This window comes from Myotis nattereri (genome assembly GCF_964212035.1).
Source record: "Myotis nattereri genome assembly, chromosome: 21".
In the NCBI taxonomy this organism is placed as follows: domain Eukaryota; kingdom Metazoa; phylum Chordata; class Mammalia; order Chiroptera; family Vespertilionidae; genus Myotis; species Myotis nattereri.
In genome coordinates this window covers 1,278,167-1,306,071 of record NC_138097.1, presented here as the reverse complement: position 1 = coordinate 1,306,071, position 27,905 = coordinate 1,278,167, and the positions used below count along the sequence as shown (strand labels likewise).

Genomic DNA, 27,905 nt, shown 5'->3' with positions numbered 1-27,905 from the left:
CAAGCCCTTCTGGACCCCCCACGTCTACGCGTCAATCAAGCCAGCTCTCGACCTCCCCCTGTGCGTCTCGCGTGATCCCCATTGTGGTCCCGGCCGGTGTGGCTCCGTGGATAGAGCACCGGCCTGGGAACGGAGGGGTCCCGGGTTCGATTCCCGGTCAAGGGCACGGACCTCGGTGGCAGGCTCCATCTCGTCCCCGGCCCCGGTCGGGGTGCGTGCAGGAGGCAACCCATGGAGGTGTCTCCCTCCCATCGATGTGTCTCTCTCTGCGCCTCTCCCCCTCCCTCCCCCTCTCTCTAAAATCCATGGGAAAATACCCTCGGGGGAGGACACACAAAAAAACAAAGTAAGAAAATACTGTGTCTCCGGCGGAAATCACTCGGGAAATGGAGGGATTCCCCCTGCCAGTCAGGCGTCCACCAGGGACGGAGGGAGACCGGGCTTCTGTTCGGAAATGACCCTCGGTCCTCGCGGAAACTCAGGCCAGGGACACACCCCCAGGCCCCGTCACACCCGGGACAGAGCCTGGAGCTGGCGCCCCACCTCCCCACCGGTCGACGGGAGTGTGGAGGGCAGAGCCGGCCAGGCCTCCGGCGTGGATTCCACATGCTACAGGGACAGGGGGCTCAGGACCCACGGGCAGAGCCTGGGATGAGTGCTGATTAAACACAGGAGCCCGTCGGGCGTGGCTTCGTGGCTGAGCATCGACCTAGGAACCAGGAGGTCAGGGTTTGATTCCCGGTCAGGGCACAGGCCCGGGCTGCGGGCTCCATCCCCAGTGGGGGGCGTGCAGGAGGCAGCCGGTCCATGATTCTCTCTCATCATTGACGAGAGGCCCGGTGCATGAAATCCGTGCACCGGTAGGGCCCCTAGGGCTCGCTGGCCATCAGGGCTGATCTCTGGGGCAGCCGGCAGGGCGACCAGGGGGCCCTCGCTGGCACCCACCTTGGCCAGCCTGGTGCCTCCTGCTCGCGGGCCCCACCCCCTGCGGCCACCTGCAGTCGCCTCTGTCTGCAGGGTAACCGGCACCCGCCTTGGCCGGCCTGGGGCCTGCAGGCTGGGGGCCACTCCTGCATTGGGCGTCTGCCCCCTGGTGGTCAGTGCACATCATAGCGACTGGCCGTTCCGTCGGTCGGTCTGTCTGTCGGTCAATTTGCATATTGGGCTTTTATTATATAGGACTAGTGGCCCGGTGCACGAAATTCGTGCACATTAAAAGGGGATTCATTACAGGAAATATTTTAATACTGCTATTTGCCCTTTCTCTACAATAGAAGTGTCAGAGATGAAAGAAAATTAGTAAAATGTATCTGAAAATCAGACTCCTGTCAGAGTCTGGGGCGCACCGTGGGACCCAGAGTCAAGTCCCCGCCCACCCACATGCGCCTCGAAATCACACGAGATTCAGACGCGGCCGGCCCCACCCCCGTCAAGCCCCGCTGGGCGGGTGGTGCAGCCTCAGGGCCCCTGTCAAGTCCCGCCGAGTGGGGGGCACGGCCTGAGGTCCCCCGTCAAGCCCCACTGGGTCGGGGGTGCAGCCTCAGGGCCCCTGTCAAGTCCCGCCGAGTGGGGGACATGGCCTGAGGTCCCCGGTCAAGCCCCACTGGGTCGGGGGTGCAGCCTCAGGTCCCGCCGCCCAGGCCCGGTGCCATGGAGCCTCAAGTGTCTGCTGATCGCTCGTTACAGCTCGTTAGGGAACCCCACCTCCACTGTGGGTGCAGCCATCTTGTGATGGAGTGAGGGTCAATTTGCATACTGCCGCTTTATTATATAGCATGTTTATCTCTCTCTCTTTCTCCCTCTCCCTGTCTCTCTGAAAGCAATAAAAATCTATATATTTTAAAAAGCAGGATAAGCCGTAGCCCCGACGACATTGCGACATGCCCTCTCTTGAACCCGACCCCCACCTGCAAGGCGCTGTCAGCAGTTCTCCAGCTGAAGGCCCAGGCAGCTGGGGGGGAGTCACCCAGGATCACAGAGCAGGCAGGTGGCAGCGCCCGGCTCCGAGCCCAGGTCAGATGCTACCTCCAAAGGTCGGTCATGGGCCCCTCACGTCCCCGTGGCCACCGACGACCAGGGCCAGGGGGCAGCTCCTCAGTGAACAGGTGAAGTCAGGAGCACATGAGGCCTGACCACCGCCCTTTCCCCGTGTCCGTAAGGATGTCACCAGTCCTTCCCTCGCTCCACACTCACATCTTTACTAATTAACTAGTGGCCCGGTGCACGAATTCATGCACCAGTCGGGTCCCTCGGCCTGGCCTGCGGGATCGGGCCGAAACCGGCTCTCCGACATCCCCCGAGAGGTCCCGGGTTGCGAGAGGGCGCAGGCCAGGCTGAGGGACCCCACCAGTACACGATCGGTGCTGGGGAGGGCTCCAGGGTATGTCCAGCCCCAGTCGGCTGGACTCCAGCAGCAAGCTCACCTATGGGTCGAAGCGTCTGCCCCCAGGTGTTCAGTACATGTCATAGCGAGCGGTTGACCGGCCTTAGCAGATCATTAGCATATTACGCTTTGATTGGTTGAACGGCCACCTGGACCACCAGACACTTAGCACATTAGGCTTTTATTATATAGGATTTGAGAGAGAGAGAGAGAGAGAGAGAGAGAGAGAAACATCAATTTGTTGCTTCACTGACTCGTGCATTCATTGGCCGATTCTTGTCTGTGCGCTGACCAGGCATCGAACCCGCAACCTTGGCAAACTGGGATAATGCTCCAGCCGAGCTACCCGGCCAGGGCCACACTCATATATATATTTTTTAAATATATTTTCATTGGTTTCTGTGCCCTGACCGGGACTCGAACCCTGACCTCCTGGTTCACAGGCTGATGCTCAACCACGGAGCCTCGCCGGCCGGGCCACCCTCACACCTTTAAATGATGCAGCATCAGACCTCCCTGGACACCCCGCAATCAGTGCAGCAGCAGAAATCAGCATAGACGCCCCCCCCCCCCCCCGACCAGTCACCGGCTCCCCGGGCTCCGGGCAGGCTCAGGTCCGCCGGCACAGACGCCGGAATAACACAGCTGGGCCCCGCTCTCAGGAGCCCCTCCGTGTCCTCCTCCCGTCCCCCTCCCCCCAGCACTGCCCGGCGTCTCAGGAAAACGGTCCCTCTCTCTAGAAAGGGACTGAGTCCGGCCCTGGCCGGTGTGGCTCAGTGGACAGAGCCTCGGCCTGCAGACTGCAGGGTCCTGGGTTCGATTCCGGTCAGGGCACAGGCCCGGGTTGCAGGCTCCATCCCCAGTGGGGGGCGTGCAGGAGGCAGCTGATCCATGATTCTCTCTCATCATGGATGTTTCTCTCTCTCTCCCTCCCCTTTCCTCTCTGAAACCAATAAAAACATATTAAGAATAAAAAAAAAGAAAGGGGTTGAGTCCTAACATCTGGAGAATGCCGGGTCAGGACGGGCGAGAGGCCCACGAGTGGCTGGAGGAATGCGGACTATTCGAATGCTCCAGGCCGCATGGGCTCCGAGGACACGCCTCGCCCAGGGCCCACCTGCCCCGCGGCCGCTTGGTCTGGGTTTCTCAGCTCCAATTCCTCCGGGACCCAGACTCTGCGCCCCCCCCCGGCTCATCACCCCCAATCTCTGAGGTGCAGGGAGCTGTGCAGGGAGCGACCCACGGCGGCTGGCACGGCCCCTCGGGGCCTCCCCCGGGGCTGTTCTCCAAGACACTGCAGCATCAACGCATCTAATAACAGCGGCTACAGAACCAGGCTAATTGGGAAATGCTACTCAGCACAGGATTTTTTTATATTTTTTTACTGGAGGCCCGGTGCACGAAATTTGTGCACGGGGTGGGGGGTTGTCCTCAGCCCGGCCTGCACCCTCCCCAATCTGGGACCCCTCGGGGGATGTCCGACTGGCGGTTTAGGGTGGTATCGGGCCTAAACAGGCAGTCGGACACCCCTCCTGTAATCTGGGACTGCTGGCTCCTAGCCACTCGCCTGCCTGACTGACTGATTGCCCCTAACTGCTCCCCTGCCAGCCCGATTGCCCCTAACTGCCCTCCCCTGCCAGCCCAATCGCCCCCAACTGCTCTCCCCTGCTGGCCTGATTGCCCCCAACTGCCCTCCCCTGCCGGCCCGATCGCCCCCCAACTGCCCTCCTCTGCCGGCCTGATTGCCCCCAACTGCCCTCCCCTGCCGGCCCGATCGCCCCCCAACTGCCCTCCTCTGCCGGCCTGATTGCCCCCAACTGCCCTCTCCTGCCGGCCCGATCGCCCCCAACTGCCCTCCCCTGCCGGCCCGATCGCCCCCAACTGCCCTCTCCTGCCGGCCCGATCGCCCCCAACTGCCCTCCCCTGCCGGCCTGATCGCCCCCAACTGCCCTCCCCTGCCGGCCTGATCGCCCCCAACTGCCCTCCCCTGCCGGCCCGATCGCCCCCAACTGCCCTCCCCTGCCGGCCTGATCGCCCCCAACTGCCCTCCCCTGCCAGCCCGATCGCCCCCAACTGCCCTCCCCTGCCGGCCCGATCGCCCCCAACTGCCCTCCCCTGCCGGCCTGATCGCCCCCTTACCTCCCTCCCCTGCCGGCCTGATCGCCCCCAACTGCCCTCCCCTGCCAGCCCGATCGCCCCCAACTGCCCTCCCCTGACGGCCTGATTGCCCCCAACTGCCCTCCCCCTGAAGGCCCGATCGTCCCCAACTGCCCTCGCCTGCTGCAACCCGCCTCCTCTGCCAGGACCGGCCTCCTCCATGCCATGAGGAGCCATGGGACGCCCAGGCCTCACCACACAGAGTGGCCACTGGGCCCTGCCTCCTCTGTGCGCGCGGCCATCTTGTGACGACGTCACGCGTGAGGGCCACCCAGGCTGTCATTAGTATAGACTATTTTTGCTCATCCTCCCCAGAGGACATTTTCCCATTGATTTAGAGAGAGAGGAAGAGAGAGGGAGAGACAGAGAGACACATCGATGCGAGAGAGACACGTCGACGGGCTGCCTCCTGCAGGCGCCCCGACCAGGGCCCAGGCCGGGGAGGAGCCTGCAGCCGAGGTCCGTGCCCTTGACGGGAATCGAACCCGGGGCCCTTTGGTCTGCAGGCGGACGCACTATCCGCTGGGCCACACCGGCCGGGGCCTGGTACGGGACGGAAAACACCAATAGTGGGGCAGCTGATAAACACTGGCCAAGTGAAGGCACGTGTCCTCATTGTCTGCAAAAAACCGCCCACCGCAAAAATAAAAGGTGTTCACGTGTGTGACGGAGATGACAGGAGAAAGGCAAGCTCTCCAGGCAGCTGAGGGCAGGAGCACCCAGGAGCCCCCCCAGCCCCCCCCCCCCCAGAACTTGAAGGTATCAGGGCTCAGTAGCTGAGTGTTGACCTGTGAACCAGGAGGTCACGGGGGTCAGGGGCACAGGCCCGGGTGGCGGGCTCGATCCCCAGTGGGGGGCGTGCAGAGGGCAGCGGGTCCGTGATTCTCTGCTATCACGGATGTTTCTCTCTCCCTCTCCCTTCCTCTCTGAAATCAATAAAAAAAAACAGCCCTGGCTGGTGTGGCTCAGTGGATAGAGCGTCGGCCTGCGGACTGAGAGGTCCCGGGTTCGATTCCGGTCAAGGGCATGTACCTGGGTTGCGGGCACATCCCCAGTGGGGGGCGTGCAGGAGGCAGCTGATCGATGTTTCTCTCCCATCGATGTTTCTAACTCTCTCTCCCTCTCCCTTCCTCTCTGTGAAAAATCAATAAAACATATTTAAAAAATAAATAAAATAATAAAATGAATAAAATAGAGAAAGGGAGGTCGGAGGGCAAGGATGAACTTGGACATGAAAACCCATGGCCGGCCTAGAAACTTGACTGGGGGGGGGTGGGGGGGGGCATCCGGCTGAGGACGGGATATCAGAGGAGCTGGACCAAGGGATGGAGCTGGGAGGGGCCATGAGGAGCAGCCAGGAGTCTGGGTGACAGAGGCGGGGGGAGCAGGGGCCTGGGGGACCCACCCCTCCAGGCCCCAGGGAAGGCGGGGCTGCAGGGAGGCGGGGAGGCGGGTTCAGATATGGAAGGTCTTGGAGACACAGGGATGAAGCCAGTCCATTACTTAGCATCACAAAGGCTGCCAGGGGAGACCCAAAAATAACCTCAGAGGCTGGAAATAGCAAGAGGAAGCCCGCGGGGCTGGAGGGCCAAGAAAAGCCACCGTATTTCTCAGCAGAGCATCAACAGAGACCTTGAAAGCCGCCCGCCCGCCCCCCCCCACCCCCCCCTCGTGCTGAGGGCCGGGGGGAGGGGGCCACGGTAGCTTTTCTTTTTTCTTTTCTTTTTATTTTTCAAAACATATATTTTTTTATTTCACAAAGAAAGGGAGCCATGGCCGGTGTGGCTCAGTGGATAGGGCGTCCGCTTGCGGACTGAAGGGTTCTGGGTTCGATTCCCGGTCAGGGCACAGGCCCGGGTTGCAGGCTCGATCCCCAGTGGGGGGCGTGCAGGAGGCAGCCGGTCCATGATTCCCTCTCATCGTGGATGTTTCTTTCTCCCTTCCTCTCTGACATCAGTAAAAAAGATATTTAAAAAAAAATAAAAGAAGGGAGAGGGAGAGAGAGAGAAACATCCGTGATGAGAGGGAATCATGGACTGGCTGCCTCCTGCATGCCCCACACTGGGGATCGAGCCCACAACCAGGGTATGTGCCCTGAGCGGGAATCGAACCCTGACCTCCGGGTTCCTAGGTTGACGCTCAGCCCCTGAGCCACGCCGGCAGCCGGCCGGGCTCTCTGTTAGCTTTCAGTCCTCATTGCTTCTCTCTGACTTAATCACTGCGTGAATCTGTTATCTGAGCAAAGATGTTAAATTCTGCCATTAAAGTGGAATTCACCGCTCATGTCATGTTAAATTGTTTTAAAATTGATTTGTAGAGAGAGAGGAAGGAAGGGGAGAGAGAAGCATGGATGTGATAGGGACACATGGATCGGCTGCCTCCTGCACGCCCCACACTGGGGATCCATCCCGCAACCCGGGCCTGTGCCCTGACCAGGAATCGAACTGTGGCCTCCTGGTTCATAGACCGACACCCAACCACTGCGCCACACCGGCCAGGGCTCCACACAAGCATAACCCGGTGCCTGGTGACATACCGGGCTGTACTTACTGAGACTTATTCCCCAGGATACCCCAAGGGCACTCAAAAGAGAATCAGGCCCTGGCCGGTTTGGCTCAGTGGATAGAGCGTCGGCCTGCGGACCAAAGGGTCCCGGGTTCGATTCCGGCCAAGGGCACGGACCTCGGTGGCAGGCTCCTCCCCGGCCTGGGCCCTGGTCGGGGCGCGTGCAGGAGGCGACCCATCCATGTGTCTCTCTCGCATCGATGTGTCTCTCTGTCTCTCCCTCTCCCTTCCACTCTCCCTAAAAATTAATGGGAACATATCCTCGGGGGAGGATGGACAAGAACAAAAAATGGAGAAAAAGAATGAGGAGGTGCTTCCTCCCTGTATTTGCCTCAGAACCACACAAGAACATACACACAGCCCTTGTCCGGCCGGCGTGGCTCAGTGGCTGAGCGTGAACCTAGGAACCGGGAGGTCGGGGTTCGATTCCCGGTCAGGGCACAGGCCCGGGTTGCGGCTGCATCCCCAGTGCGGGGCGTGCAGGAGGCGGCCGGTCCATGATTCCCTCTCATCGCTGATGTTTCTATTTCTACCTCTCTCTCTCCCTCTCCCTTCTTTTCTGAAATTAATAATAATAATAAAAAAATGCATTAAAAGAAAACAACAGAAGAGCCCAACCTGGGATTCGGTGCATAAACCCGTCCTGAGAACTGCCAGGGGCCCAGCTCGTGAGCAGCTGGCGTGATCGCATGGCCCGTCCCCGGTGGGCACGGCCGGGGGAGCCCCCTCCCTGGTTCCCTCTCGAGGCCGAGGCCCCACGGACGCGGGTGGGGGGGCGGGGGGTGGGGGCGGGCGGGACAGTGGCTGTTAAGGGTTTTCACTCCCCATCGCGGAAGGGAGCTCCTGGCCTCAGCGGGAAACGCTGGCCCGATGTTAAATGCACGGACAGAAACGAGTTTAAAACAGGTCATCGTGCTGTTTAAGGCCCATTTCCGGAGGGACGGGGAGTGAGAAATAAAACCGAGCAGCACGGGGAGGGAGGGGGGAGGGAGGGGGGAGGGAGGGGGGAGGGGGGAGGGAGGAGGAAGGGAGGGAGGAGGGGGGAGGGAGGGAGAGGAGGCTGGACCGCGTGCACCCGGCTGCTTCACTCACGGGCGGGCGGGCAGGCGGGCGGGCGGAATCGTTAGAAAGCAGCCGTCGACGTGCGAAAACACTGAAACCTGCAGAGTTTCTGTGAGTTTATTGGAGCCGAACGGCCGACAATCTAGACAATCGCCGGGAAGCTGAACTCTCAACGGACGGGGCTCGTGCTCCGGGAAGGGGGTGTTCGCCTATTTGTATACGTTGCAATCGAAGGAGGGGCGGAGGTGGGCGACAGGAGATCCGTGGGGGACGGATGAGGGAGGCGGGAGCAAGCAAAGCGGGGGTGGGGGGAACCCCTGGGATTGGGTAACAAGGTGATGGACACCTGCCTCTTTTGCTCAGGTGGGTGCAGGAGCATGAACAGTTGCTGATCCTATCCTATGTGATAAAGAGGGGATATGCAAATTGACCCTCATGCCCTCACAAGACGGCTGCCTGCAACCAGGCGGGCAGGGGGTTAGTGAGGGACGACCAAATGACTGAACAGCAGGCTGCGTGGGTGACCAGGCCGGCGGGGGAGGGCCGTGAGGGGCGATCAGGCTGGTAAGGGGGCAGTTGGGGATGACCAGGCTGGCGGGGGGGGGCAGTTGGGGGCAACCAGGCCGGCGGGGGGGACAGTTGGGGATGACCAGGCCGGCGGGGGGGCAGTTGGGGGAAACCAGGCCGGTGGGGGGGGAGCAGTTGGGGGCAATCAAGCAAGCAGGCAGGTGAGCAATTAGGAGCCAGCGGTCCAGGATTGTGAGAGGGATGTCCGACTGCCGGTTTAGGCCGGATCCCAGGGATTGGGCCTAAACCAGCAGTCAGACATCTCCTGAAGGGTCCTGGATTGGAGAGGGTGCAGGCGGGGCTGAGGACCCCCCCCCCCCGTGCTCAAATTTCGTGCACCGGGCCTCTAGTTAAAACCATAACCTACAAGGCGGGGCTCCGTGGCCTGTGCCCCGGTGCCATCTGTCCTGCCCCGAGGGGTCTGGAGGAAGGGGGGTTACATTCCCCAGGTGTGTCATCTCAGAGGCAAAAAGACAGCAGGCCCAGTAAAGCCTGGAGCTGATCTTTGTCCGGGAAGATGCTGGCCTCGGACATGACTGCCCCACTACCAACTGCTTTTTAATGTAAACGTTTTCAGTTCAGCCCTGGCCAGTGTGGCTCAGTGGATAGCGTGTCGGCCCGAGGACTGAAGGGTCCCGGGTTCGATTCCCGGCCAGGGGCACATGCCCGGGCTGGGGGGGGGGGGTCGATCCCCAGTGGGGGGTGTGCAGGAGGCGGCCGATCCATGGTTCTCTCTCATCATGGATGTCTCTCTCTCTCCCTCTCCCTTCCTCTCTGACACCAATACATTATATACATATTAAAAAGACCTCCTTTCTTTGAAAACAAAAGAAGTTTTAATGTCAGGCCACCCTGTGTGGTGACTAGAAGCCTGGAGTTTGCCAGGCCGCCCCGCAGGCCCCCCTGAGCGGCTCGGGTGAGGGCGGGGCCCCTTTCCGTCCACACAGGGACAGAAGTCGCTGCAGATGGCGGCAACGTCAGAGATCGCCGCCCAGAGCAGGTTTAAGTCCAAAGGAATACACGGCAGCTTCGCCCCGGCTGCCGACCGACACCCCAAGGCTGGTGCCAGCCGCTCACTCCCCCCAAGGTCCCTCCGGAGTGTCCCCCTGGACCGCCATGCGCCCCCCCCCCAACCCCCCCCACCCCCAGACGAGGCTTCGGTCACAGAGCAGGTGCGCCCAGTGCGCTGGCGACGCCAAAACCCTTTAGATTCTCAGCGGTTCTCAACCTGGGGGTCGCGGCCCCTTTGGGGGTCGAACGCCCCTTTCACAGGGGTGGCCTCAGACCGTCGGAAAACGCATCTATAATGACAGATTGTTTTTGTGATTCATCACTGTGCCTTCATGATGTTCAATGTGTCACCATGAAAATCCATCCTGCACATCAGATATTTACGTGACGACTCATCACAGCAGCGACATGACAGCGATGAAGCAGCCACGGAAATAAGGTTATGTTGGGGGTCCCCACAGCAGGAGGAGCCGTATGAAAGGGGTCGCGGTGTGAGGAAGGGTGAGAACTGCTGCCTTAGAGACACGGCTGCTCACATCGCTAAAGGCTGTTGACTGTCAACCGTTTCGTTTCTTTCCCTCCGTCTATTCAGCGGCTTTAAAAATTCATTTTTCTGCTGGAACCGGTTTGGCTCAGTGGATAGAGCGTCGGCCTGCGGACTGAAGGGTCCCGGGTTCGATTCCGGTCAAGGGCATGTACCTGGGTTGCGGGCACATCCCCAGTAAGAGGTGTGCAGGAGGCAGCTGATCGATGTTTCTCTCTCATCAATGTTTCTAACTCTCTATTTCTCTCCCTTCCTCTCTGTAAAAAATCAATAAAATGTATTTAAAAAAAAATTCATTTTTCTTCCATTGTTTTTATTGATTGATTTTACTTTTATTTTTTAAATATATGTTTATTGATGTCAGAGAGGAAGGGAGAGGGAGAGAGAGAAACATCCATGATGAGAGAGAATCCTGGACCGGCTGCCTCCTGCACGCCCCCCACTGGGGATGGAGCCCACAACCGGGCCTGTGCCCTGAGCGGGAATCGAACCCGGGACCTCCTGGTTCACAGGTTGATGCTCTATCCACTGAGCCAAACTGGCCAGGGCTTATTTATTGATTTGAGGGGGGGGGGGAAAGGAAACATCGATTTGTTGTTCCGCTTATTAATGCGCTCACTGGTTGGTCCTTGTCTGTGCCCCGTCCGGGGATCGAACCGGCCACCTCAGTGTACTGGGGCGACGCTCTAACCCCCTGAGCTCAGGGCCGGGGCCGAAATTCACATTTCCACTGTTCACGTAAAAAAACCATTGAAACCTGTAAAGCATTTTTGTGAGTTTATTTGAGCCAAACTGTCGACATCGGCCGGGAAGCAGAACCTCAACGAATGGAGGTAGTGCTCCGGAGAACGGCGGGGTCACGTCCGTATTTATACATGAAACTCATGGGTGACACATTTAAGGCGGTGGGATCAAGCGAAGCGGGGAAACCTCTGTGATAGGATAAAAAGTAAAATGATGCGCCGAAACCGGTTTGGCTCAGTGGCTAGAGCGTCTGCCTGCGGACTGAAAGGTCCCGGGTTCAATTCCAGTCAAGGGCATGTACCTTGGTTGCGGGCACATCCCCAGTAGGAGGTGTGCAGGAGGCAGCTGATCGATGTTTCTCTCCCATCGATGTTTCTAACTCTCTATCTCTCTCCCTTCCTCTCTGTAAAAAATCAATAAAATATATTTTAAAAAATAAAAAAAGTAAAATGATGGACACATACTTAGGCAGGATCAATTCACATGATAATGAAGGAATTTGTGGCATCTGTCCTGGCGCCCAGAACATTTGGTGTTGCCCCAGGGGCTCCAGAAAAAGGGAAGTTACAAGTGACCCAGACATTTCAAGGGCGTGTTATCATCGAGGCAAAAAGACAGACAGGCTCCGCTACGGTAAAGGTTGTACCTTATCAGGGAAGACACCGGCTTAGGACGGACCTGCCCACCACCACTGCTTCTGGTTCAGGTTTCATTTCAGGCCGTCCTGTGTGGTGACTGCCACGCAGGTCGCCCCTGAGCTGTCCGGTCAGCGCGTGGCCCCTTTCGCACCCACCGCACGCAAATACCGGCACTCGGTGGACAGTGACCTACTAGTGTTATTCACGGCAAACACTGCGGTCCTTTCCCGGTGCACATAAGAGTAAACTGAGGCACAGAGCCACGGCCAGGCCGGGGGATGCAAACCCGGGCGCCCCCGAGGTCCCCCCAGCCCCCCCAGGTCCCCCCAGGCCCCCCTCCCCCAGGGCTCCGTGGACTAATCCTTCGCCACCTGCATCTAATCAGGCCTCAGGGGACAAAGGGCACAGTTCCCAGAGCCATGGGGGGGCGGGGGGGAGCCCCCCTCCCCGGCAAAGGCACCCCAGTGGCCGCCGCCTTAGAAAATGCCTTTCCTCCCCTTCAATGGATTTCCAGGGGTTCGCCCGGCGTTTTTCTCCTTCAGAAAAACCTTGAGACAAAAACGCGGAATTCCCTCGCAGGGGGAGGGGGCGCGGCTCTCCAGGGGAATTCAAAGTCACCTTTCAAATGCAAATTGGAGATTTTCTCTTTTTCTTTCTGAGCCAGAGAAAACCTGCGGACAATGAGAGGCTATGCAAGCCCTAGCCCAGCACCCAACCTCCGTCCACCCTCAGGGGCTGGGTTTGTGGCAGGACCGAAATGTGCAAGATTCCTCACTCCTCCTCACGCTCAGATCCTGTGATTCTGAGAAAAGAAACCCCCAAAATATTAGGTAGCCCAGCCGGCGTGGCTCCGTGGTTGAGCGTCGACGTAGGAACCAGGAGGTCGGGGTTCGAGTCCCGGTCAGGGCACAGGCCCGGGTTGCGGGCTCGATCCCCAGTGTGAGGCGTGCAGGAGGCGGCCGATCCATGATTCTCTCTCATCACTGATGTTTCTCTCTCTCTCTCTGAAATCAATTAAAAAAATATTTTTTGAAAATGTATTTTAATCCAACTTAATTATATAAAATGTGTTTAGAAACGATTAGCATGTGAATAGTCCTTTTCTAACATATATAGATAGATAGATATGTATATATATATATATGTGTGTGTGTATATATATATATATATATCTGTATGTATTTTAAATATACTTTTATTGATTTCAGAGAGGAAGGGAGAGGGAGAGATTGAAACATCCATGACAAGAGAGAATCATGGATCGGCCACCTCCTGCACGCCCCACACTGGGGATGGGCCTGCAACCCGGGCCTGTGCCCTTGACCGGAATTGAACCAGGACCCTTCAGTCCGCAGGCCGACGCTCTATCCACTGAGCCACACCAGCTAGGGCTAATATATGTGTATATATATATATATTTTTAATTTTTTACTTATTGATTTTTAAGGAGAGAGAGAGGAACGCTGGTGTGCTGTTCCACTAATTGATGTATCATTGGCGGCTTCCTGTACACGCGCCCTGACTGGGGACCGAACCCACAACCTTGGTGTACGGGGGACGACACCCTAACCAGCTGCGCTACCGGCCACGGAATATGCATAAATGCAAATGTTTCAAGTTAGAAGGGCGGCAATGATCACTGAAAAACTCAGCGATTGCCAGCACAGACTCCGAACCTCCCTGGAGCTCTTTAAGAGGACGGGGATAAATCAAGAAGTCGAACCAGCCTACAACAATCTGGCATCGCAGAACGTGCCGTCCGCATAATCACACGCCCCCCCTCCCCCCCTCCCCCCGGCCTTGTTCTGCCCAGGACACCCCGAAAAACAGCTCTGGAGCAAGATGGATCTGAGCCCTGGCTGGTGTGGCTCAGTGGATAGAGCGTCGGTCTGCGGACTGAAGGGTCCCGGGTTCGATTCCCGGTCAAGGGCACAGGCCCGGGTTTCAGGCTCGATCCCCAGTGGGGGGCGTGCAGGAGGCAGCCGATCCCTGATTCTCTCTCATCGTGGATGTTTTTCTCTCTCTCCCTCTCCTCTCCCTTCCTCTCTGAAGTCAATACAAATTTTTTTTTTAAATATATTTTATTGATTTTTTACAGAGAGGAAGGGAGAGAGATAGAGAGTTAGAGACATCGATGAGAGAGAAACATTGATCAGCTGCCTCCTGCACACCTCCTACTGGGGATGTGCCCGCAACCCAGGTACATGCCCTTGACCGGAATCGAACCCGGGACCTTTGAGTCCGCAGGCCGACGCTCTATCCACTGAGCCAAGCCGGTTACGGCCAATACAAATTTTTAAAAAATTTTTAAAAAGCAACCAGAATGCCCTGCGTGGGGGAGAGAGACAGGGTTCCGCCTCCTCGTCCTCTCCGCCCCTGACCCTGAGCTCGGAGGCGGGCCTGGTTCCAGAAGGAGGCAGAGCAGGCCCTGAGAGCTCGGCCCGGACGGGACACGCGATGGCCGACGGAGCGGAGCCGAGGAGGCGCGGTGTGCAAAGGCCCGGGCGGCGGGTGTTGGGTGACAGGTGGTAAGGTTTCCGCTTCCTCTAAGGGCGCCTCTGGGGACATAAACACCTCGGTCAATGAGGTGCAGCCCGACTTAAAATGCTAATGCAGGGACGGCCGCGTGGCTCAACCTAGGAACCAGGAGGTCAGGGGTTCGATTCCCCGTCAGGGCACAGGCCCGGGTTGCGGGCTCAAACCCCAGCGGGGGGCGTGCAGGAGGCAGCCGGTCCATGATTCTCTCTCATCATGGATGTTTCTCTCTCTCTTTCCTCTCTGAAATCAATAACAATTTATTTAAGAAGAATTACTAATGCATAGCCCTAGCCAGTTTGGCTCAGTGGATAGAGCATCGGCCTGAGGACCGACGGGTCCCGGGTTCGATTCCGGTCAGGGCACGTGCCCGGGTTGCAGGCTCCACCCCCAGTGGAGGGCAGACAGGAGACACTGATCCATGATTCTCTCTCATCATCGATGTTTCTACCCCTCCCTCTCCCGTCCTCTCTGAAATCAATAAAAATATATATATATTTTTAAAAATACGAATGCATCTGCCTTGCCCCAAAGCTAAAACAGGACAGGCTGGGCCCAGTCAAAGATGCTCTTTCCCCTTCATTGCAAATAAAGCCAACACCCCCCAGCCCACACCCACCAAGCAAGGCTTGCCCTGCTGTTATCTACATGTGTGCAGGGTGGGGAGGGAGGGAGCGATTTCTTTAACACTATAGGCCCAGTGCACGAAATTCATGCGGGGGGGGGGGGGGGCGGGCAGGAGGAGGGTCCCCTAACCTTGGCCTGCACCCTCTCGCAAAATGGGACCCCCCAGGGGATGTCCGACTGCCTGTTTGACATCCCTCTCACAATCCAGGATCGCTAGCTTCTAACCACTCAGCCTGCCTGCCTGATCGCCCCTAACCCCTCTGCCTGCCTGATCGTCCCTAACCCCTCTGCCTGCCTGATCGCCCCTAACCCCTCTGCCTGCCTGATCGCCTCTAACCCCTCTGCCTGCCTGATCGCCCCTAACCCCTCTGCCTGCCTGATCGCCCCTAACCCCTCTGCCTGCCTGCCTGATTGCCCCTAACCACTCTGCTTCAGCCCCTGCCACCGTGGCTTAGTCTGGAAGGACGTCCAGAATGACGTCCGGAAGGTCGTTCGACTGTCTGGTCTAATTAGCATATTACGCTTTCATTATTACAGATGCCTTCTGATGGGAGCACCTGGTGTTCCCCATGATCCGAGCCTGCGGTGACTACAGCCCTGATACTCTCTAATAATAAGCGGGTAATATGCTAATTAGACCGGACGTCCTTCCAGAAGACCTTCCGGATAAAGCCGGGCCTGCAAGGGAAGCCTGGGTCTCGGGTGCCGGAGGGAAGCCAGTGCCGGCAGCCAGGGGAAGGAAGGCCTGCTCTTGCACGGATTTCGTGCACCAGGCCTCTAGTTGTACTGATCACGCTGAACAACGCTGACAGCCCAGTGTGCTCTTACTAAATGATAAAAAATATTTATTATTTATCATTATTATTACTGCCATTATCATTTTTTAAAGTATATATTTTTATGGATTTCAAAGAGAGGAAGGGAGAGAGAGAGATAGAAATAGAAACATCCATGATGAGAGAGAATCACGGATCGGCTGCCTCCTGCACGCGCCCCACTGGGGATCCAGCCCGCCACCCGGGCCTGTGCCCCGACCGGGACTCGAACCCTGACCTCCTGGTTCCTAGGTCAACGCTCAACCACTGAGCCCCGCCCGCTGGCCGCCTCCCTCAGTTTCAACACACCCGGTTTTAGAGTTAGCTCTTCGTCATGGCTGGTCTCGTACAGGGTGCCGCCTGCTTCCTTTCTGGAAGGATCCGCGTGCCTTCGCCCGACGTCTGGCGCCATTCCTAACAGGTTCCCTGCTCGCTCAGGGTCGCAGCCTCCCAGCACTGCCCCCTCGGTGGCCTGGACGGCCCCCCTGAGACCACAGAGCGGGGATGTGAGGTCGTTCCCTCCAGCAGGTCCAGGGAAGCCACTCCCTGCTCCTCCCGGAGAGACCCACACGGGGCAGGCCACTCGCCACGGACAGACGCTCTGACGGCCCGGGGTCCCAGCCGCCGTCCCCGGACGGACGGGTTTTCCTGTTCCGATCCCGCGAAGCCACACGGACGTCGTGACACGGCCCCGCGTGCTGACACATTCCAAACGCCACTGGGACCGAACCCGTGTTTCCACGGCACAAAGGGACCGTGTGGGGTTCACGACACGCCGGGGGGCCGACCACAGCGTCCGGTCCAAACACGGAATCGCTACATGCGTGTTTAATGGATAATGGCTGGCTGGTCCAATGAGTGAATGAATGAATGAATGAATGAATGAATGAAAGAATGAGAGGATGAAATCTTTTTTTTTTTTTAAATATATTTTATTGATTTTTTACAGAGAGGAAGGGAGAGAGATAGAGAGTCAGAAACATCGATGAGAGAGAAACATCGATCAGCTGCCTCCTGCACATCTCCTACTGGGGATGTGCCCGCAACCCAGGTACATGCCCTTGACCGGAATCGAACCTGGGACCTTTCAGTCCGCAGGCCGATGCTCTATCCACTGAGCCAAACCGGCTTCGGCGAGGATGAAATCTTAAGTCTGGTCCAAACACGGAATTGCTACATGCGTGTTTAATGGATGATGGCTGGCTGGTCCAATGAGTGAATGAATGAATGAATGAATGAATGAGAGGATGAAATCTTAAGTCTGGTCCAAACACGGAATCGCTACATGCGTGTTTAATGGATGATGGCTGGCTGGTCCAATGAGTGAATGAATGAATGAATGAATGAGAGGATGAAATCTTAAGTCTGGTCCAAACACGGAATCGCTACATGCATGTTTAATGGATGATGGCTGGCTGGTCCAATGAATGAATGAATGAATGAATGAGAGGATGAAATCTTAAGTCTGGTCCAAACACGGAATCGCTACATGCATGTTTAATGGATGATGGCTGGCTGGTCCAATGAATGAATGAATGAATGAATGAGAGGATGAAATCTTAAGTCTGGTCCAAACACGGAATCGCTACATGCGTGTTTAATGGATGATGGCTGGCTGGTCCAATGAATGAATGAATGAATGAATGAGAGGATGAAATGTTAAGTCTTTCCTCATCTGCCATTCACACTCAGGCTGTGAGTCTCTTATTTATCAGTGGTGAACGGAACCACGAATACCCCATCTCTCTCCTTGCCCTAGATCAGTGGTCGGCAAGCTGCGGCTCGAGAGCCACATGCGGCTCTTTGGCCCCTTGAGTGTGGCTCTTCCACAAAATACCGACTTCCGCACATGGGCCACGAAGTTTCAATCGCACTGTATGTTCGCGCCCGCACGTGGTATTCTGTGGAAGAGCCACACTCCAGGGGCCAAAGAGCAGCATGTGGCTCGCGAGCTGCGGTTTGCCGACCACGGCCCTAGATTAAAACGTTTCATTGGGCCCTGGTCGGTGTGGCTCAGTGGATAGAGCGTCAGCCTGCGGACTGAAGGGTTCCAGGTTCGATTCCCAGTCAGGGCCCGTGCCTGGGTTGTGGGCTCGACCCGCAGTGCAGGGCGTGCAGGAAGCAGCCGGTCCATGATTCTCTCTCATCATGGATGTCTCTATCTCTCTCTCCCTCTCCCTTCCTCTCTGACATCAATAGAAATATAGCCCCGGCTGGATTGGCTCAGCAGATAGAGCGTCGGCCTCCGGACCGAAGGGTCCCAGGTTTGAGTCCAGTCAAGGGCACAGGCCTGGGTTGTGGGCTCGATCCCCAGTGTGGGGCGTGCAGGAGGCAGCCGATCCATGATTCTCTCTCATCATGGATGTTTCTCTCTCTCCCTCTCCCTTCCTCTCCGAAATCAATAAAAATATATATTTTTTAAAAAGATACAAAATGTGTTTCTTACTGTGGGAGTCGCAATCCAAAGAGTCTGAGGCCCCAGCTGGGTAGCGTAGTCGGTTAGAGCATCGTCCCAATACGCTGAGGTCACGGGTTCGATCCCCGGTCACGGCACACACAAGAATCGACCAGTAAATGCAATAATAATAATAAAATAATAATAATAATAATATCTTTAAAATGTGTGAAACACCCAGGACAGAGGTCAGGTAAGGTTTCTTCGAATCCTTAGACCCTCCCATCTGACGGGCGTGCCTGGCAGTCGAGGTAGGCATTCCGGCTTAACCTTAAACAAACCGTGGGCAGAATGTAGATACCTCGTCAGATAATTCAAAACAAAACCCTGTTCCAGAACCACGCCCTGCGTTCAACTGAGCGTGACCCGGCCTCCAGGAAGTAGCTACGCCTCACAGATGTTGTCACGCCGACACACCTGCCTACGGGGGCCAAAGGGCAGGCCTGGTCTCCGACAGGCGTCCATTTCCGTGCGGACGCTCAGGTAGGGAGGGACAGGGTTCCACGGGCATCTTATTATAAAACCCACTCAAGGAAGAGCTTCACTGTGTCAATTAAAAAAGCCTAATGCCAAACCCTTATTTTACACACACACACACACACACACACACACACACACATATACTAGAGGCTCGGTGCACAAATTTGTGTACAGGTAGGGTCTGGCCGGCCCAGCCCCTGATTGGGGTGGGGGAGGCAATCAGAGGTGGGGGTGACCAGGGGGAGGGGCTGCGGGCGGTTGGCCAGCAGGCTCCGCCCCCTGGTCAAACTTCCAGTCGAACTCCTGGTCAAGGGGACAATTTCCATATTAGCCTTTTATTATATAGGATTGGTGTCAGAGAGGAAGGGAGAGGGAGAGAGAGAGAGAAACATCCATGATGAGAGAGAATCATGGATCGGCTGCCTCCTGCACGCCCCCCACTGGGGATCGAGCCCACAACCCAGGAGTGTGCCCTGACCGGGAATCGAACCCTGACCTCCTGGTTCCTAGGTCGACGCTCAGCCCCTGAGCCACGCCGGCCAGGCCCGAACCCTTCCTTTTAATACCTCCGTCACCGACAGCAATTCCAGCCCCCCATAGACCCTGTGTAAAACCTACCTTTGAACCCTAGCTGGTGTGGCTCAGTGGGTAGAGCGTCGGCCTGCGGACTGAAGGGTCCCGGGTTCGATTCCAGTCAAGGGCACATGGGCCCGGGTTGTGGGCTGGATCCCCAATAGGGGGCGTGCAGGAGGCAGCCGGTCCATGATTCTCTCTCATCCGGGATGTTTCTCTTTCTCCCTCCCTCTCCCTTCCTCTCTGACATCCATATAAATATATTTGAAGAAAAAACAACAAACAAACACCTTCGACAGCCTTTCCCGGAACAGGTGGCTCTGACCGACCTGTGGATTCTCTGACTCAACGTATTTGCATACGACTTCCGCGTCCGCCCGGAAAAGCTGGGATCGGGCGGACTCGCCGGGAATTCAGAACTCGGAGAAGCAACCTGTATGACATCTTAAGTATTTCCTGGTGGACAAGCCCTTTTTTTTCCCCAGAACACCAAAGGGTAACTAACATATGAGCTTATTTAGGCTCAGGAATGGGGACAGGGTCGTGAACAAGCCCGGCAAACACGTTTGATTTTTACTTTTATTTTTTTAAATATATTTGTATTGATGTCAGAGAGGAAGGGAGAGGGAGAGAGAGACAGACATCCATGATGAGAGAGAATCATGGATCGGCTGCCTCCTGCACGCCCCGCACTGGGGATCGAGCCCGCCATCCGGGCATGCGCCCTTGACCAGGAATCGAACCCGGGACCCTTCCGTCCGCAGGCCGACGCTCTATCCATTGAGCCACACCGGCCGGGGCTCGGCAAACACATTTTAGAGAAGAGCCGTGTAGGGGCCCCGGCCAGGCCCCAGACGTGCTCTGCGACCCTGTCCCCTGAAGCTGTCCCTGCAGACACCCTCCTGGGTGTGCCCACCCATCACTGACCTCAGGCGGGAAAGGGCAAGTCACAGACAGAAAGAAAAAAAAAATGGGCGCCGGGTGAAGTGACCGCCCCACTTTGAGCGGAGAATGGCCCTCAAGTGTCCTGCTGGCCTGGCACGATGGCCCTCCACTGGAGCCTGGCCTGGCCAAGGCCCTCCCTCCACCAACACGTCCCCGTCCTCCTGCGGGTGCAAATCCAAGGCAAAGAGCACCCCCGAACCCTGTAAAACCCACAGGCACCCTGGGCTGCTGCCCAGGCTCAGGGAGGGCGCCAGGCGGCGGGCGGGCACCCCTCGTGTCCTGCCCACCAGGGCGCCAACTTCACACACCCCCAGGCCCTCCTGCTCTGCCCAGAGCCGCCCCGACGGTGCCGCCCCGCAGGGCACCGTACCCCCCTAACACACAGCCTTTGGGCAGGTGGCCCATCTCACCCCTGAGCTTACCAGGAACCAGAGGTCTCCAGGCGCCCTGTGCCTGGCCCAAGGTCACGGGAGCCCCAGGGACCTTGTCTCCTGGCCGCCAGCTCACACACACTCCACGCCAACCCAGTAGTTTTTCTCTCTGCCGGTACTTGAGCACCCCACGCGCCACTTGGGGTGACCAGAGCCACAGAAGACCCAACCGCGGGAATGAAGGGGGACGGGGGCACCCAGACGTGCCCAAGCCTGCAAAACCCTCCGAATCTGAGCTCTCCAAGGACCCTCAAGGGTGATGGAAAGGATTGGGGGGTGGAAACCAGGCCAGGACGCACGAGGTGGCGAACGCACAGTCCAGGAGGGAGCCCCCCGCTACCCGACCCGACCCGTCTCCCCTCCTCGCACGCAGCCCAGCCCAGCCCAGCCCAGCCCAGGCCCGGCCGGGCCGGACCGCCCCCCACCGCGCGCGCCCCCGCGGGCTCACCGGGTGCGCAGCGCCTGCCAGGCGGCGTCGATGTCGGCATACAGGTTCTGCTCCGAGGGCCGGCCCGAGCTGACGCCGTAGCCCGAGTAGTCGTAGGAGAAGATGTTGCAGTTGATGCGCGAGCCCAGGCCGAGGTAGAAGCTGCACATCTGGCCCAGGTCCACGGCGTTGCCGTGCGAGAAGAGCAGCGTGTAGCGGCCGGCGGGCGCGCAGCGCACGAACATGCAGCCCAGGCGGTTGTCGCGGGCCGTGCGCGAGAAGAAGACCTCGACGGCGTCCAGCTCGCGCTGCGAGTACTGCCAGTCGGCGCGCTCGCTCAGGTGCAGGGAGCACGCGCCCGCGCCCTCCTCCGCCGCCGCCGGGCCCGGGGTGGCCGCGGGGGCCGGGGCGGCCGGGAGCGGGGGCGCCGGGGCGGCCGGGAGCGGGGCGGCCGAGGCGGCCGGGCCCGGGCCGCGCGGCTCGGGCGCCAGCACCGTGTAGGTGGGCTCCGGCGGCAGGAAGGCCAGCTTGGCGGCGATGCGGCTCGGGCAGGGCGGGCAGCAGAAGAGCCAGCACAGCTCGCCCAGCGAGAAGCCGTTCATCCTGGGGCCGGGCTCGGGCATCGGGGCGGCTGGGTCCACCCCCCCGCCGGCCGGGCAGGCGGGCAGGAGCGAGGCCGGGCGCGCGGGCGCGGGGAGCGCGCGCGGAGGGAGGCGGAGGCGGGGCCGGCGGGCGGGGCGGGGCGGGGCGGGGCGGGGCGCGGAGGGGTCAGCGGAGGCCCCGCCGCCGCCGCCCCGGGGAGGCGTGGACGTCCCGGGCCCGCGCGCGGCGCACAAAGCCGGCGGCCATGGCGGAGGCGCCCCGATCCCCGCGCGCAACGCCCCCGCCCGGGCTCCCGCCACTTCCGGGGACCGCGCGGCGGCGCCACCCCCGGACGCGCTCAGGGCGCGCGCGCTCCCCGCCGGGGAACCGGCCGCGCGTGGGGCCGCCGGGAGGAGCCCAGGGCGTCCGCGGCAACGGGGGCGGGTGGCCTCCGGGAGGACGGGGCCCCTCGCTGCCCGGCTTCTGGGGTTCCCGTCCCCCCGATCCCCAAGTTCTGTGCGGCACGGAGGCCCTTGGGGATGTAGCCAAGCCGCGGCTGGGGGAGCGTGGGGAGGGCCTGCTGCTTTCCCAGCCGCCTCGGTCTCGGCCTCTGTCCCGGGAGGGGTGGGTCGTGGGGTCGTGGGGCCGGGCGGTCGTGGCTGTTCCCCTCCCGACAGGGTCCCCGAGTCAGCGAAAGGCAGGCGGGGCCGTGCGCGCCGAGCAGCCAGCCCCTCGCGCGCCCAGGCGCACGGGACACCCTGGGGTGACAGCAGGCCCTTTGCCGGCTACTGGCACGCACCTCCACCGGGTTCGGGCCATGGATTTGAAGGGGTCTGAACCCCCAATAAGATCTCCTGCGGCGGCGATTTAAATCCACAGCGTGCGCCCCGGCCAGTCTGGCTCAGTGGCTAGAGCGCTGGCCCGTGGACTGAAGGGTCCCGGGTTCGATTCCGGGCAAGGGCACATGCCCGGGTTGCAGGTTTGGTGGAGGTGGGTGCAGGAGGCAGCCAATAGATGGGTGTCCATCGCATCAGTGTTTCTCTCCGCCTCTCCCCCTCTCTTACGCTCTCTCTAAAAATCAATGGGGAAAATATCCTCGAGTGGGGATTAACAAATAATAGTAATAATAATAAAATAAAATAAAATGAGACAACTACATAAGGTAGTTATAAGCATGTTAAAACACTTAAGGCAGGGCCTGGCCCAGCCCTTGAAAAAATGAAATAAATTTCCCTGGCCGGTGTGGCTCAGTGGATAGAGCGGCGACCTGCGGACTGAAGGGTCCCGGGTTCGATTCCGGTCAAGGGCATGTACCTTGGTTGCGGGCACATCCCCAGTAGGGGGCGTGCAGGAGGCAGCTGATCGATGTTTCTAACTCTCTATCCCTCTCCCTTCCTCTCTGTAAAAAATCAATAAAATATATTTTTTAAAAAATAGCATAATATGACATGCAATAAACACTAATATCTCATAGGTGACTTTTTTACTCTAACTCAGTGCCTTGACCCTGAGCCTGCCCCGTGCCAACTGCCTGGGCCCCCCCCCCCCCCCGCATCGCCCTCATCCCTCCTGGCCTGGCAGCCGAATTCCCTCTCAGGAAGAAGGGGCAGGAGGGACCCGCCTGGATCGCCGGCAAGGCGGCTGCGGGGGGGGGGGGGGGGGGGGGGGGGAGGGGGGGGCGGGGGAGCCGGCCCAATCGCCTCTCTGGCCCTGCTGCTGTCACTCACAGACGCCCAGAGAATTAAATGAACTTTTATCGTGGCTCCTTCGGGAGGCCTCACCTATGTGAACTCGCCCACACTGATCTCAATAACCTGGGGGACCTGCCTCCCGAAGACCATTTCTTCATTAAAGTCATCTGAGCTCGGCCGGCGTGGCTCCGTGGCTGAGCGTGGACCCAGGAACCAGGAGGTTACGGTTCGATTCCCGGTCAGGACACAGGCCCGGGTTGCGGGCTCCATCCCCAGTGGGGGGCCTGCAGGAGGCAGCAGATCCTTGATTCTCTCTCATCATTGACTAGAGGCCCGATGCACGAAAATTCCTGCAAGAGTAGGCCTTCCTTCCCCCGGCTGCCGGCACCGGCTTCAACTCTGGCCCCAGGACCTGGGCTTCCCTCCTCCCACCGCCCACAGGCACCCGGGACCCCGGCTGGCTCCCCCCCCACCCCTCCTCCCCCCAGGCCCCAGCTTCCTCAGGAAGGACGTCTGGAATGACATCCGGTCTAATTAGCATAATATCCTTTTATGATGATCGGTAGATGTTTCTATCTCCCTCTAGCTCTTCCTTCCTCTCTAACTATCAAAAATATTTGTACTTTTTAATTTATTTTTAATTTTTTTTAAAATATATTTTATTGATTCTTCACAGAGAGGAAGGGAGAGGGATAGAGAGTTAGAAACATCGATGGGAGAGAAACATCCATCAGCTGCCTCCTGCACACCCCCACTGGCAACCAAGGCACATGCCCTTGACCAGAATCGAACCCGGGACCCTTCAGTCCACAGGTCGACGCTCTATCCACTGAGCCACACCGGCCAGGGCAAATATTGCTACTTTTTTTAAAAAAGTGCTTCCCAGGTGCTCGTCCTCCCCAGGGCTCAGGACTCAGGGTCTCAGGGCACCTCTAACACATCTGCAAGCAACGGGCCTTGGCGTGAGGGTCGGAAGACTCGGACACGCAGCACGGAGAGAACAAATCTGCCCTGTGACCTACGAAAGGTCGGGAGACCTCGCCGCCTGCTTGGCCCTGACACAACCCTGCGTGGCTCCTCACATTCCAGGACAGGAGGCGGCACAGGGCGTGGGGGTGAGCAAGCAGACTGACTAGGTCCTCGCCGTGAGGCCGTCACTGAGCTGATGGGGGGCTGTCCCTCCGGCCCCCCACAAGCTCCCGGTGTGTGGTCTGCACCTCGGGAAAACTGCCTCCCGCTGGGCCAGCAGGGACTGGGAACTGACCACGTCCCAATTGGCCAAACGCAATCGGTCTTTCCTATTCAAGGCCGGCCCCCCTGCCCCTGAACCCTGCCATCAGGACCCCTCAGCCTGGCGTTCAGTTGCTCAAGACGGACTCGTTTTATTTATTTTTAACTTATTTTCTTCTTTTGTGCAAATAGATTTATTTGGGTGCTTATTCGAAAGCAAACATGGTCACAGCAAGAAAGTTGGCAAGTGCAGAAAAACGTAAAGAAGGAATAGAAGTCACTGGTTAATTCCACCGTCCGGAGGGAGGCTGGTGAGGCTGTTACTACCACCTGGGCTGGCGTGGGGGCAGTATACCTAGGTGGACAGGGCGCTTGACCAAGGACAATACAGGCATGCGGGGTTCCAGGTCAGACAAGACTGCCTCCTTTAACAAACCCTATAGCATAAAAGGCTCATATGCAAATTGGCCGAACGACAGAACGACCAGTCGCTATGATGTGCACTGACCACCAGGGGGCAGACGCTCAACACTAAGCCGGACTCACAGCTGGCATCACAGGAGGCATCTCCCACCTCCACAGAGGCACTAAGGATGTCCAACCTTAGTGCTGTAGGGAGCGGGCCTAAGCTGGCAGCCGGACATCCCCCCAGGGGCTCCCGGTCTGTGAGAGGGCACAAGATGGGCTGAGGGACGCCCCCCCCCCCGCCCCAAGTGCATGAATTTCGTGCACCGGGCCTCTAGTATATCTACACTAATAAAAGAGAACCATGCAAATTGGTGTCACTCCGGTACACCCACCAGCCAATCAGGATGAGCATGCAAATTAACCCAACAAAGATGGCGGTTAATTTGCATATGCAGGCATGGAGCGAAGACTGAAGACGACTGAAGACTGAAGAGGCTTGGCTTCTCTGCCGAGGTCGGAGCGAAGACCTGGGTCCCGGGTGCGGGAGGAAAACCGGTGCTGGCAGCCAGGGGGAGGAAGGCCTAGTGCACGAATCTCTTTGTGCAACGGGCCTCTAGTCTACATATATTCTTTAATTGATTTCAGAGAGGAAGGGAGAGGGAGAGAAACATCAATGATGAGAGACTCATTGATAAGCTGCCTCCCGCATGCCCCCTCCACTGGGGATGGAGCCCACAACCCGGGCCTGTGCCCTGACCGGGAATCGAACCCTGACCTCCTGGTTCACTGGTCAATACTCAACCACTGAGCCACACGGGCCAGACAAGACCACCTCCTTGTAAAAGGTAGCACCAAGTCAGCCATAAGCAGAATACATTTTTTTTTTAATCCTCACCCCCAGGACATGTTTTCATTGATTTTAGAGAGAGAGAAACATCGATGCAAGAGAGAAACATCAATTGGGTGTCTCCTGTACACGCCCTGACTAGGGACCAAACCCACCACCTTTTGGTGTATGCTCCAACCATTGAGCCACCCGGCCAGGGCAAGAATGTTTCCTTTTCCTTTTATTTTTCTTAATTGATGTCAGAGAGGAAGGGAGAGGGAGAGAGAGAAACATCCATGATGAGAGAGAATCATGGATCGGCTGCCTCCTGCACGCCCCCCACTGGGGATCGAGCCCACAACCTGGGCCTGTGCCCTTGACCGGGAATCGAACCCTGACCTCCTGGTTCCTAGGCCGACGCTCATCCCCTGAGCCACGCCGGCCGGGAGCTTGCTTCATTTTTTTTTTAACTGTAAGAGAAGGACATTCGTGCTCACAAACGGAGCCGGTTGTTTAGATGGAAGGTCAGACCATCTGGGGTACACTCCCCTGCCTGGTGCTTGTGTTTATGTAGCACCGGCTGCTCTGTGAAGGCACGGACGCCGGACGCCGGGTAAGTATACGTTAGGCGGGGAAATGAAAGAGGATGAGGGATGCGGGGTGGGGCGTGCACAGGAGGCCAAGCCGGCTCCTTCCCGGGGTGAGGAGGAGGCAGAGCAGCCCAGGCCAGTGCCGGCAGCCCCGGGCGTGAGTCACCCGCGCACGGCCTCCGGCTGAGCTGTGGCCTCGTCCGATCTCTCTCTCCTTTTTTTTTTTTAAAAAAAAATATTTTATTGATTTTTTACAGAGAGGAAGGGAGAGGGATAGAGAGTTAGACACATCGATGGGAGAGAAACAGTGATCAGCCGCCTCCTGCACGCCCCCTACTGGGGATGTGCCAGCAAACAAGGTACATGCCCTTGGCCAGAATCGAACCCGGGACCCTCCAGTCCGCAGGCCGACGCTCTATCCACTGAGCCAAACCAGCCAGGGCTCTCTCTCCTTTTTTTATTAGATATATACTAGGGGCCCGGTGCACGCAATTAGTGCACGGGGAGGGGGGGGGTTCCCTCAGCCTGGCCTGTACCCTCTCACAATCTGGGACCCCTCGGGGGATGTCTGACTGCTGGTTTAGGTTCGATCTGACAGGGACATACGTTAGTAGGACATACCTCTTGCTACCAGGGATCGCTGGCTCCTAACCACTTTGCCTGCTCGCCTGCCTGCCTGATCGCCCCTAACCTCTCTACCTGCCTGCCTGATCGCCCCTAACCCCTCTGCCTGCCTGCGTGATCACCCCTAACTGCTCGCCTGCCTGCCTGATCACCCCTAACCACTCTACCTGCCTGCCTGCCTGATCGCCCCTAACCACTCTACCTGCCTGCCTGATCACCCCTAACTGCTCGCCTGCCTGCCTGATCACCCCTAACCACACTACCTGCCTGCCTGATCACCCCTAACTGCTCGCCTGCCTGCCTGATCGCCCCTAACCACTCTGCCTGCCTGCCTGATCACCCCTAACTGCTCGCCTGCCTGCCTGATCGCCCCTAACCACTCTACCTGCCTGCCTGATCACCCCTAACTGCTCATCTGCCTGCCTGATCGCCCCTAACCACTCTGCCTGCCTGCCTGATCGCCCCTAACCACTCTGCCTGCCTGCCTGATCGCCCCTAACCACTCGCCTGCCTGATCGCCCCTAACCACCTCTGCCTCAGCCCCCACTGCCATGGCTTCATCTGGAAGGACGTCCAGAATGACATCCAGAAGATTGTTCACTGTCCAATCCAATTAGCATATTATGCTTTTATTATTATAGGCTAGAGGCCCGGTGCACAAAAATTTGTGCACTCAGGGGGGAGGAGGGTCCCTCAGCCTGGCCTGTGCCCTCTCTCAGTCTGGGACCCCTCGGGAGATAACGACCTGCTGGCTTAGGCCTGCTCCCGGGTGGCAGAGGGCAGGCCCAATCCCTAGGTGCAGCCCCTGGTCGGGCTCAGAGCAGGGCCGATTGGGGAGTTGGGGCGCCGCCCCCTGTCATGCACAGAGCAGGGCGGATCAGGAGGTTGTGATATCACCCCTAGTCACGCTCAGGGTAGGGCCGATTGGGGGGTTGGGGCACCGCCCCCTGTCACACTCAAGGCAAGGTCGATGGGGAGGTTGCGGCGCCACCCCC

At 58.4% G+C, this 27,905-nt stretch overlaps 1 protein-coding gene across 2 annotated transcripts in view; it reads right to left on the bottom strand.

The window, feature by feature from the left end:
• The window catches only part of ABHD17C (abhydrolase domain containing 17C, depalmitoylase), a gene marked incomplete at its 5' end in the record, with an annotated part of 32,796 nt that extends 11,214 nt beyond the window's left edge, over positions 1 to 21,582 (bottom strand). For both annotated transcript variants that reach the window (XM_081114928.1, XM_081114929.1), the window contains one exon: positions 20,981 to 21,582. In XM_081114928.1, the coding sequence (XP_080971054.1) occupies positions 20,981 to 21,582 (602 nt within the window). The remainder of the gene's footprint in view (positions 1 to 20,980) is intronic.
• Positions 21,583 to 27,905: the final 6,323 nt, after the last annotated feature.